Below are 12,498 nucleotides of genomic sequence, written 5' to 3'. Positions count from 1 at the left end.
GGGACCTTAGTCTTTGTTGTATTTGGAATAGAATAACACACCCCCAAATACAAAAATAGGTAAATAAGGTCCGAAAGAGCTAGGAGGATTATCCCGGGTCGTGGCTAGTACGCAACTACGAGGCTTTTAAGAGGCCTGTTCGAAACGCAAAGGGGGCTCGAGACTCAAAATGACATAATTAATTTATTGGCCGCCAAAAACACTAGTTATGTATTAAGACTCTAAAAAATGATTTTAATTACTTAACGAACCCTCGAAATGACTCATTAGAATATGGACCTTTAAAAATGACTAATTCGTTCTCAAATGTACTACTATCATTAGGCCATGCATCCCCATTTCAAAATTATTCTGGACCAAGGACCCCGATAAGAAAATGTGTTTTAGATAAATCCAAATTGACTTGCTTTTGATATTGAAGCATACTGTTACGATAGTTGCATTATTTTCATTTGTATGTATAATTTCAATTGAGTTTGAATTATGCTATTATAAACGACTACCCATGGACCCCCTACTACCCAGAGAGACCCCTCATAAGTCACAGAGCCACAAACAAATACAACAGCTGGTAGCACAAATATTTTGTTGATTGATTGAACACATCACATGCTAAAGGATAACACAAAAAAAGTAATGGGGACTTGTTTCCATTGTGGTCTTAAATGTAAGACAAGTGAGATATTAGCAAAAGGTTTAAATCATTTCTACACTGCTGTGTATTTTGAGTCCTCTGTTTACAGGGGTCTCCTTCCAGTTTCCAGCTCTTTCATAAACAAAATATGAAATTTATGTCTGTGATCTTCATCTATTTCATCCAATCAGGAGAGAGAAACCATTCATCTGATTTAACGTTATAGTGTTTTGTCTGCTCATTTTGTGAGTTTGAGTTCTTCCTCCTGTGTGGATCAAATAGTTTTTTGCTGACCTGAATAAATTATGTATTTTGTGTTCTGTTTACTAAATAATTTGTTACAGAACGCTCTATAGAAACGAGGGAATTTAACACTTATTTTAACAAAACTAAAGACTTCCCCCTCCCTTTAGGGATACGTTTATTGAGGTACTTTGATTAAAGACTTAAATCAACCTACCTCAACAAACATCTTGGTTTTAGCATGACTGTGTGTGCATAGCACGAGCGTTCCCCCATGTTTTCATTTCTAACGTAGACTTGGTTAAACATAAGTCTAGTGCTTCACGATTCTTGCTCAAATGTGAATCTCAATTTTCCTCCACAAATTAACAATTAAAATCACGATTCTCACATGATTATTATTATTTTTTTCATTAACATACCGGTATATATTGTCCTTGTCCTGTAGTTGCTGAACATTACTACATTCAAAATATATCACCTGGAGCTAGTACTATGGCTTTAAACTGACAACAAAGTGCTTGACTTAAACTATAATGAATTGGACAGCAAACTAATGCTGCACGGTTCTTGCTCAAATTTAGAAATTAGATCGCATTGGTGTCTGAATCAATGTTGCAAACCTTTTTTATTATTATTTAATGTGCACACTACATAAGTTACTGTGCTTTGTTGTTTTGTATTGCGTCACACAGACTTCGGTAATAAGAAAGGCAGGAAGAGGAGTCGATGGAGCAGCGAGACACCGGACCAGAAGACGGTCATCCCCGGCATGCCCACGGTCATCCCGCCGGGCCTGACGCGGGACCAGGAGAGAGCCTATATAGGTAAACTGGACTTCAATGTCATTACGTTGGCTTGTTGTAATATATCACACACAAATATTATAATGTATTATCATACTATTGGGATGATCTGTGACTTGGTTATTGCATTTCTTGCATTTGTTTTAGGGATTTTGTTCATGGTTGCTGAGTTCCCATTAACTGCACCGGTGTAATTAATTATGATAGTAGTCCCATTGTTATTAAATGTCTATTACTATTACATTTTATAATGCATCTTACCCGTTGGCATTCGGCCAGCTCATTCCACAAGCCGGCTACTAGAAGTGTCGGAATTCAGCAACCAAAATCCAATGAGCATCAGTAACATGAAACATAAAGTGTTAATTCTCCCGTGTTGGCAAGTGTTTTTTTTCTGTGATGTCGGTTGGGGGGTTTGCATACCATTGGGCACCCATTAGCAAGTGGAGCTTGCAGAGAGAGAAATGGCCAGATGCCACTGCTTGCAGATTTGATCATTGTACTGAGAGCGTCAGCGGGTCACTCACTGTCTTGCCTGTTTCCCCCATCCCGCCCTGCCCTGTACATCATCAGTATTGTTCCCTTCCCTTAAGTTGCATGGACAGGATGACTCTCATGCCGTCCTTCTAAACATGCTAAGTTATGCTTCTGTTTCCCCCTGGGTATCACGTGTGAGCAATGCTGCTTCAATGGCAAAATACTATCAACACTCCGGTTTGACCCCATCCACGATTTATGTTGGTGGATCTCGCTTAAACAACAACTTATGCCATGTGTACTTTGGTCTTGCGATCAATGATGGAATTGGCTATTTTACAAACTCACAACGTGTCAACCTTGTGAGCCTGTAGATAAGCCTTCATTATGACCAAAATGGGGTCGACACGCCAGCGCCAAAATTGTAGCTAGACGAGGTCTACCCCCCAAACCAAGTCAAATGGTTTAGTCTGCCCCCAAACCATATCAAATGGTAGATAAGGACACGTGTATCCTGGCGATGCCTTCCAGCAGCAGTGTTGGCACCGACGCGCTGCCTTCATGCGCCCTCACGGGGCGCCGTGAAGCCAGACGGATTCCTTTGTCAATAACCAGGAAAAAAAAGTTATTGATGTGCCGTTATTTATTCTCTCATTGTTAATGGTTGGTCTTCCTTGGTATGTAAACATTCATTTGTGCCTACCTTCCGTTGTCACACACTTATACTTTTTTGATCATTCAGTAGACCCTCCCCCCCTTTAAAAACAAAAAAATATATATATATGAAATAGGGGGCTGTACTCATCTCTCTGCATCCGCAGTACTGAGCTCAATGAATGTTGACTGTGTCTGTCTGGGTGGGGGTGGGGGGTTCATTCTTAACCTCATAATGTGCATGAGATGAGTGATGTCCTTTTTTCATTCCTTTTTCTGAATGTGAGAGAGTTGCCTCGATGTAACAGTCTGTGGCCCCCTCTCTCGGGCTTCTAGCTCTGCAGAATGTTATCACCTGTCTTATTATTAAACCCACTCAACTGATTAGGGACTATGCGACCTTGATGTCTCCTTAAAATGCCAGAGCCACGTTTATATTACGAAACGAATGGCACACAGACCGTAGTAGAGTAATCCTCTCTTTCAGAGGGAGAATAGTATACATTTAATTTAAATATATGAGTGAGTGGCAGGCATTTTTAGGAGGAACCCTGGTCCTGTTCATTGACTGAGATTTTGCAGTTTTGTTCTTGAAACCTTCCATCGTGTCTGGGATGCCAAAAGATACTTAATCTTAATTAGAAACAATTACACAAAACAAAATAATAAAAACGGATATATATATTTTTGTGTAGTGTACCAGCAACATTTCAATAATTTGTTCTGATTTTCCCCAGAAAGGATCAAGGGTTTTCATGTTCTTGCTATAATCTGCTGATGAGATGTTTTTTTTGTTTGTTTTTTGTTTAATCTCCCTTTGTGTTTTTAACGTTAAATTACTTCATCATCATGTCTTCTCTGCCTGAGTTATACATTTATATAAAAAAGAGACAGTGCTCTTAATGTTGAAGTGCACCGTCTCGCCATGAATGATGTTGTTGTTGGTTGTTTGTTGTGGTAACCACATTTCTCCCCATCCTTGTTTTTTTTTTTTCTTTCCTAACCTGAATTCTTCCAGTCCAACTGCAGATCGAAGACCTGACTCGTAAACTGCGAACAGGAGACCTGGGAATCCCTGTTAACCCTGAGGACAGGTCGGAAACACAGATTAAACCCCCCTGATGTTACAGTAACACTTTCTCTACCTTCTTTGACCGTTCTCTTTACGAAGACAAAACAGTTGTTGAACTTACTCGTTAACGTGCTAGTTCCTTGATTAGCATATATATTCTCTCAGATGCTATGCTAAATGTAGCTGACTACTCTTGGTGGTATTTAAGCCTATTGCCTATTCATACTCCAGTTTTAGGTGATAAGGTAGTTAGTAAAAACAGAAAAAAAGATGTGTTTGTGTGAGAGGTGACCACCGCAGCGTGATGTCATGTTGTAGTTTTCGGTGGTCACCTTATCACCTAAAACTGAGTAACAATAGGCCTTTAGTCACATATTTACTCTAGTGGAAGCAGCATTTATCCTAGAAGTTTTGGAGGCTGTATTCTGTGAAAGATTAACGCCTTATGTCAGTTAGACTAAACTCTGAATTCATACTCAGCAGTGGGTGTGATTCTTTTTTCTCTTTTTTTTGTACCCACTGAAATATCGTCATCGTCATTTTTCCCATAGAGAGATTATTTTAAGCCTAGAATCAATCCTGGTGAGTCATGACCATAACAATTTTTATTCTGTAAAAAAATTAAGAATGCTAAACAAAGAGTATTTATTAAATGTAGTATATCATATAATTGAATATTCAATTATCTTTTCCCCACAGAATCAAAGGTTCTGATTCACCAGGATCCTGGATGGATTGATTCTAGGCTTAGAATAATTGATATATTTAGTAAATCTCTATGGGAAGAAATAAATTAAGTTTTCAGTGGGAATGAGTATAAATTAGGCATAATTGTAGTCTTACTTACTTTCTATATCTGCACCCCTTTTTCTCTTGGGTCTCACTCAACTATAATTTTTAATATGACAATGTTCATAATATGCTTTAAAGTTACTTTCTGCATGCTGAGATTTAGTGTCAGGCAAATTAGAAGAAAAAAAACCCATAACTGACAGGAATAATAAACGTAAGTTTTAATCATTGCGGATTCTGTTAAGTTAGGAGCACAGGAGAGTGGTTACGTAAGTCCTCGCCTGACAGAAGCTATCGCAATTTAACAGACAATATAGTTATTTTTACGTAAACATTCACAAGATTAATTAAGTGGCGATGTTTTAGTGATCTGCGGTACCATATGTATAATTGCATGTATGTCATCGCCGCTGTCTTGGGTGTACTTGTCAGTTGTGCTTGCCAACTCCGCTGACGTTGAGCTAATTATTTGCCTCCCAAAGTTCTTAGTTTTCCTAGACGGTCTCGAGTGTTGATATGTTTTCATTACGTCTCAAACTTTGCATGACATGCTAAGTAGTCAATGTTGACTGACTGACTGTTGTTGTGTGGATGATTGTGTGAAATATTAATGATGCCTAATGTATATGAAGACACACATCTTTCCCTCAATCATCCTGATTCCTGAACACAGGTTTTGGGGGCAAATAGTTCTGACCAATAAATGATTAATTTAAAACCCTGTATACCAGGGTACCCCAGGGCTCTCTATATTAGGTCGGCACCCTCCCCCCCGCCTCCCCCTCTTAATAACAAATCTCTCTGCCGGAAATGGCCGATCTACAAGCTCAACATTGTGAGTTGTAGACCTGCTATTTACGTCCAATGTTGGCCCCCTCTAGCATAGGAACGTCATGGTTGGTGTGTGGCTAAGCTCTTTGTGAGCTGTTGAGTTTTAATGTGGATCATACACCCCCTACTTCTGTTTTGAGCAAAAAATAATTTATTTGTACAAGATAAAGAAACAAATTTAAAGTCCCACACTGATAATAGTTGAGTATTTAATATTTTATAATCTGTAGTAATAGGCTCATTTCCCAGTGCTGATCATTGTTCTCCTCGGCCAAGTGCCACTATTACAAGTATTTGACTATGATTCCACCTGAGAAATGCATTGCTTAATGACTATTACTAAGCATTGGTCATGGCCATTGAATGGTGTTCCCATTATGTGACTTCCAACATTTCCCACCAAAGGAAGGGCTTGGTTCCAGTTTTCCCCACGTGTAGGACGGTTGGGTTCTGGAAGAAAGTGAACAACTCCCAGAATCATCCTGGGGTGTGTTCTGGGGACTTAACCACTTGGGCTGTGGCTAATAACAATAACAATAATAATAGTGTCCATTTATAAGGATTTATTCCTGCAGGAAAATGCCATTGTGCTCAGAAGTGTGTGTGAGACTTAAAAGTCCCGGTCCTTATTTTTTTTATTTACTTTTTACATGCTATAGTTTCTTCATCATAATCTTTAATCAGACATTTCCACAGCGATCGTAAAAAGTTGACTCCAGGTCACTTCTATACGCTCACTCTGAACCTCAACCAAATAACCAGGGTTTCAGGTCCTCACCGCTGGAACTTTCAAGCATAACATTGAAAGACCTATTATTTTTTATTTTATTTTTTTCCTCCTTACTCTTACTTCCTCTTCTGAATTAATCCAAGTGGTCACTCACTGACTCGTTTTTTGGTTCTCTCGTCTTAAGAGAGAGCGCATTATCATCCTAGGAAAAGGGTTGAAACATCTAATCTTAATAATTCCTTTTCTCTAACCCTCAAATTACCCCCACGACGACTTAACCCCCTTCTTCAAGCACAGAGCCTCCTCTTAACGAAGCAGGTTTTCAACAGCCATCATGCCTGCCACCACGGGGAGGTAACACGGACCTCTGCACCGGCCGAGCCTCAAAGCCCCCCCACATCAACGGCAGCTCTCAAAGCCCCCCCCCACCTCAACGGGCAGCTTTCAAAGCCAGCATTTCACTTCAAACACTTTACTTTAACGTTGCCCCCAACCTTCCTTTTCTGGTAGCCACCAGGCCAACAGTCCTGTATGCAGGTTTATATATATGGCCATTTCACGAAGGTTTTATCTCCTTTATCTTCTTAATATCTTTTGTTGTAATTTACTAGTGTATTGGTTTTATATAACCGCTAGTCCGCTACACACTTTTAGGTTGGCACCCCCTGCCTCCCCCTTTTTATTTTTTTACCTGAAATTGAGTGATAAATGGGACTCGTAATTTGGCTTGCACACTCTTTTCTATTTCAAATTGTTGCTGCATTATCATCAGCATGAGTTACATAGATATACCCAGCTCCATTTGCTTAAGAGATAATGTTTTATCCATATTTCTAAATTCCTTTTTTTCCTAAGTGACGGCTTTCACTTGAAGTGAAGTTATATCCACTTTTATCCATTATTAAAGAGTCTATAGCACGGGACATCGTCGCTCTGATCCTAGAGTTTCCATACTGGTTAACAACGAACAATGTCTTGGTAAAAAGGCTCAGGTTAGACTGTAGACAAGTTTAGGGAATGTGTGTGAGTGTCGGCGCTGTGGCTTCATGTCCAGAGCGATGCTGACGGTGTCGGCCGGTCGCTTCTGTGTGCTCCGCAGGTCGCCCTCTCCGGAGCCCATCTACAACAGCGAGGGAAAGCGGCTGAACACCCGCGAGTACCGCACGCGCAAGAAGATCGAGGAGGAGCGCCACTCGCTCATCACCGAGATGGTGGGACTCAACCCCGAGTTCAAGCCCCCCGCCGACTACAAGTAGGAGCTCGATTTGACCATTTTGGCCAGGGTTGCCTGCACTTTTTTGACTTGAGAGCTACTTTCAAAATGACCAGCTCAACAAGATCTACCCACTCAAAATTGTATCTCATTGCTGAAAATAGTTTTAAAATGTACCCAAAGGGGCTTTGGAATAGCGGTGCTGGCGTAACAAGCCCACTCAGAATGAGAAATGGAGGTGGAAAATGGAATTGGTACTGTTTTGTATAACTTATGTAATGCTACTGACGCTTGTGCACAACGCTCTTGAAGGCCCTATTTGACTTGCAGTAAGCAAGGTAAAACATCAAATACATAGAAATGGTCATCTAGCATCAATAGTAAACCATCAGTCTAAACAGTAGAATATATCTGCTGTTGGGAAGAAACCACCTAACTCCAAAATGTTCATTTATCAGGAAATGAAAAATATATTTTCTTTCAGGAAATAAAGAAAAACATTTTTAAAACAAAGCAATACTGCCTCATCAAAGTTGGTATTGTGACTTTATATATTGTATTACTTGGTGGTGGAGTTAGCTGCTTTAGCAGACAGTTATGGAGTTAGGAGTTTTTTGCTAGAGGGTTGCTATGCAATGCCTCTGTCACCACCAGCTATGGGCCATTTACCTCGGTTCAAAGCAGGATTTTCAAACCTCCATAAGTCTGAATCTAGGAGAGCTGTCCTTTCAGCCATCCAAAGTTCGGATGTCATTTGTGGCTTTGTCTCGCATCGCTCCCGACATGTAAACATTTCTGGCAACAGGTGTGCACTAATGCTAATGATAGAAAATGGTTGCAGTGAGTGTGTGCAGGAGGCTACAGCGAGACTCTTGAAGTGGACGCAGGTGGTGGAACAGGTTAACTACATTTATGCGAACGGCTAGCAGCAAAGAAAATGAGTTAAGCTCCTCTAAAAGCTCTGAAAGACTCCTCGGCTCCATCTGATGTGTATCTTCGTGCACCTCACTTGTGACGTTATTATTTCCCACATTGCTCGCTCTGTGGTTGGTCTTGATATATTTTAATGTCCTTGTTGTTCTCCACAGACCTCCAGCCACCAGAGTGAACGACAAGGTCATGATCCCCCAGGATGAATACCCAGAGATCAACTTTGTTGGTCTGCTCATCGGACCACGGTGGGTTTGAACCCAACACTATTTCTGGTGCCTACAGGAGATTTGACTTTACTTATCAAAGTGTAACGGATAAGAATCGGAATCAAACTTTATTCTCAACACAATACAAATTGCATGGCTGAAAGTCTTAATTGTCTAGGTCCATCAATGCAGTAGAAAAAATATATATATATATTTTCTTTGTTTTTGTTTTTTTTTAGTGTAAAAAAAACGACTTCTGATTGCATTAAACAACGTTAAACTCACTTTGCCACTCCCATTATGCATGTGAATCTCCATTGCTGATCTACAAGCTCACAACACTTGACACTGTGGCAAGTTGATCATAAATAGGATGCCATCTTATGGTCTGTCCTGTGTGTGTGCATGCGCAGTGGCAACACCCTGAAGAACATCGAGAAGGAGTGCTGCGCTAAGATCATGATCCGTGGCAAAGGCTCCGTGAAGGAGGGCAAGGTGGGCCGCAAGGACGGCCAGATGCTGCCGGGTGAGGACGAGCCCCTGCACGCTCTGGTGACTGCCAACACCATGGAGAACGTCAAGAAGGCAGTGGAACAGGTCAGTACGGCCTATTCATACTCCAGTTTAAGGCAATAAGGCCTTATCGCCTTAAACTCTGTAAAATCAGAGAGATGTGTTTGGGTGAGCACTGAGTCGCTTATCACCGCAGTGTGACGTCATGTTGTAGTTTTCGATGTTAACATCGGTCGCATACTAATTGTCCGAGGTGTGTGTGTGTCTGTCTCCAACAGATCCGCAACATCCTGAAGCAAGGCATCGAGACGCCCGAGGACCAGAACGACCTGAGGAAGATGCAGCTCCGAGAGCTGGCCAGGCTCAACGGAACCCTGAGAGAGGACGACAACAGGTCAGCTTTATGTCCACTAAGAATTCACTCTGAGAGAACAGGTCAGCTTTATGTCCACTAAACTTGCTGATTCACTCTGAGAGAACAGGTCAGCTTTATGTCCACTAAACTAGCTGATTCACTCTGAGAGAACAGCTCAGCTTTATATCCACTAAACTAACTGATTCACACAGAGGACAACGGGTCAGCTTTATGTCCACTAAACTAACGTGATTCACACAGAGGACAACACGTCAGTTTTAAGCCCAGTCTGATAACAGTTCAACTAAACTGATTCAGTACCTTTTCATTTCAGTTTTTTATGTTACTTTAAGTAAGTTAAACATATCGGGAAGATGCCAGACTCAATATCAGGATACAAACGTCATTCTTTATTGTCAATTTCAGAGAGGTAACAGATGGCTCTCCTTACATGGGCATGGGGCTACTTTAGGTACCTCTCTCATTAGTGACTTGCATAGTTTAAGATATTTGTAAATAGATTGGGGCGAGTCGGCTGTCTGTAATGACTTTATCATGGAACAACAGGTGATCATTAGCTCCCTTGCAGTTTCATATAGTAATACATTAAATTAATCAATAATACGTTATGTGAATTTTGTCCACATTGCATATTTTATAAAAGCAATGGTTAAAGAATCAGACTGTTATTTCTTCAACTGGTTGGCTTCATGTAGAACAGCAAGAACATAGGATGTTTAGAAACCTAATTCTACATAGTTTGCTAATTGTTTAAGCAAAGCACTAGCACATTTCAACAACAAGGCAATTCAATGTGCTTCATGTCATTTGGATGCAATAAAACAAGAAGTAGGGCCTAAATGGAAACAAGTCTGCAAGGTCTAAGTGTTTGATTGTACCTAGTTGCTGTTTTTACATTTCTGTCAAATAAACTATTCAATCAATTTTAGTTTTCAGTTTTTGGGTTTTTTTGTCTGTTGAAGACTATAATTGCCTTATTTCTGGTAGAAATGAGTTAACTGTGGCTGTAGTGTCTTTATCTTCCATTAGTAAAGTTTCATGTGTTTTTGTGTTTCAGGATCCTGCGTCCGTGGCAGAACTCTGAGCCTCGCAGCATCACCAACACGACACTCTGTACCAAGTGTGGAGGAGCAGGACACATCTCTTCTGACTGCAAATACACCAGGTACACACATGAGATAAACGTCAGGGTTTTACTTGATCATACTACTATCGCTACACGAAAGCATCAAACGTAGCAGATTCAGAAGTCGCTGAATGAAGTTGACTCACATGGTCTAAATCAGGTTTTCACTTGGCAAAAACGAAAAATAGCTGTAAACTCTGTAAACACTTGAGCCTTTTTTTTGCTATTCACTGTATGGCAGCGTTTTAGAGCTTTAACGTGGTTAATAAAGTGTTTGTGCTGCAGTTCGTTTTCAGCTCACGGGCGTTCGGGCGGCGGAGGAGGAGGAGGAGGTGGAGGAAATGGGGAGCCTCCCCAATCGGCCCAGGACAAGGCCCGCATGGACAAGGAGTACCTGTCCCTCATGGCCGAGCTGGGGGAGGCCCCCGTCCCCTCTGGAGGAGGAGGAGGACACAACAACCATGGAGGAGGAGGACCGCGAGGAAACAACCAGCCCCCGCCGGTCAGTATCTGTTCACATGGATTAACCCATTTAGGACTGAGACCAGATTCTACAAATGTCTTCTAAATCCTGACAGATTTCTGGAGAACCATGTGTCTACGTCGGTGGTTCTCAACCTATTTCATGTCAAGGAGCCCCAGAATTATGTTATTTGGCTGCCAATCCCCATCTCAAAATATGTTGTTACAATTTACAATCTGAAGACTTGTAGTCTGAAGACTCGCCTCTTGATCTTCAGACTCCACCTTAGCCCGTAGCACTTGCCATGCAAAGGCTAAAAATGTAATTTAGATAGCATCTCATGTAGACAGACGGCAGGTCATTGATGACCTGATATCTTATAGTGTTTATAGTTTCAATGTATACTGATTCTACTGTTAGATGGATGTATTGCCATGTGCTGTTCTTGCTTACTGTAAATCACTCTTGATTAAGAGCATCTAGGCATTTAGTAGCCCCTCTTAATCCAGAGCGACTTGCTGTAAGCAACATCAAATGCATAGAAATATTCATCTAGGATCATAAGTAAACCAAGAACCTATTGTCAGTATAAAGTATCTAAACAGTATAATATCAAGAAAAAGAAGAAGGAAAAAAAAGTACCGGTACATTGAAAGTTCTCAGCCATGACTGTCATTTGAAAATAGCAAATCTACAAGCTCTCAATGCATCTGTGACGCATTGAGAGCAAAATTTGTTTACATAACATCTTAAGTCTCGGATATTTAATCTAAAAGCAAAGGTTTTAAGCCTCGCTCTGTGATCTCTTCACCTGCTTGTCAGTGTGTAGAACAGCAGGAATGATATTACTAAAACATAATTTTGCATATTGTGCTAGTATTAGTAAGTATTGTCATCAGAATTTAGTTTTCTTTCCAAAAATGTATACTTGTGACCGGCCTGTGACAAACTGTTGTGTGTGTGTTTGTCCACAGAACCGACCTCCCTGGATGAACTCGGGCCACTCGGACAGGAACTTCCACAGCATGCACGGGGGCCACGGAGGAGGTCACGGAGGAGGTCACGGAGGAGGTCATGGAGGTCACGGGGGTCATGGCGGGGGCCACCACAACTACCCTCCCCCCATGCCCAACATGGGAGGACCCCCCATGCCCCCCAACCCCAACGGCATGCCCCCACCCTGGATGCAACCCCCTCCCCCGCCCATGGGCCAGCAGCACGGACACCCCATGGGTAGGAAGCACTCATCTGCCTGAGTTGTGCCGAAAATAGCAGATTGCGATGCGTTGACGGCTTGTAGATTGGATATTCTCTTCATGTCAACTTGTATCGCAGTGGAATTGTTTTATTCTTGTTTTCAAGAAGTATGCACATTTATTTTTGTGCCATTATCTTATTATTATTTTTGTCACACATCCCCCAATGCGTA

At 41.2% G+C, this 12,498-nt stretch overlaps 1 protein-coding gene across 2 annotated transcripts in view; it reads left to right on the top strand.

The window, feature by feature from the left end:
* The window catches only part of sf1 (splicing factor 1), a 30,195-nt gene that overhangs the window by 14,552 nt on the left and 3,145 nt on the right, over positions 1-12,498 (top strand). For both annotated transcript variants that reach the window (XM_083788687.1, XM_083788685.1), the window contains 9 exons: positions 1,573-1,704; positions 3,833-3,908; positions 7,339-7,491; positions 8,541-8,630; positions 9,005-9,188; positions 9,383-9,498; positions 10,538-10,645; positions 10,892-11,108; positions 12,044-12,302. In XM_083788687.1, coding sequence (XP_083644813.1) covers positions 1,573-1,704; positions 3,833-3,908; positions 7,339-7,491; positions 8,541-8,630; positions 9,005-9,188; positions 9,383-9,498; positions 10,538-10,645; positions 10,892-11,108; positions 12,044-12,302 — 1,335 coding nt within the window. The remainder of the gene's footprint in view (positions 1-1,572; positions 1,705-3,832; positions 3,909-7,338; positions 7,492-8,540; positions 8,631-9,004; positions 9,189-9,382; positions 9,499-10,537; positions 10,646-10,891; positions 11,109-12,043; positions 12,303-12,498) is intronic.

This window comes from Protomyctophum parallelum, assembly GCF_964188405.1.
Source record: "Protomyctophum parallelum genome assembly, chromosome: 18".
Classification (NCBI taxonomy): Eukaryota; Metazoa; Chordata; class Actinopteri; order Myctophiformes; family Myctophidae; genus Protomyctophum; species Protomyctophum parallelum.
This window is presented reverse-complemented; position numbering and strand designations above follow the sequence as displayed.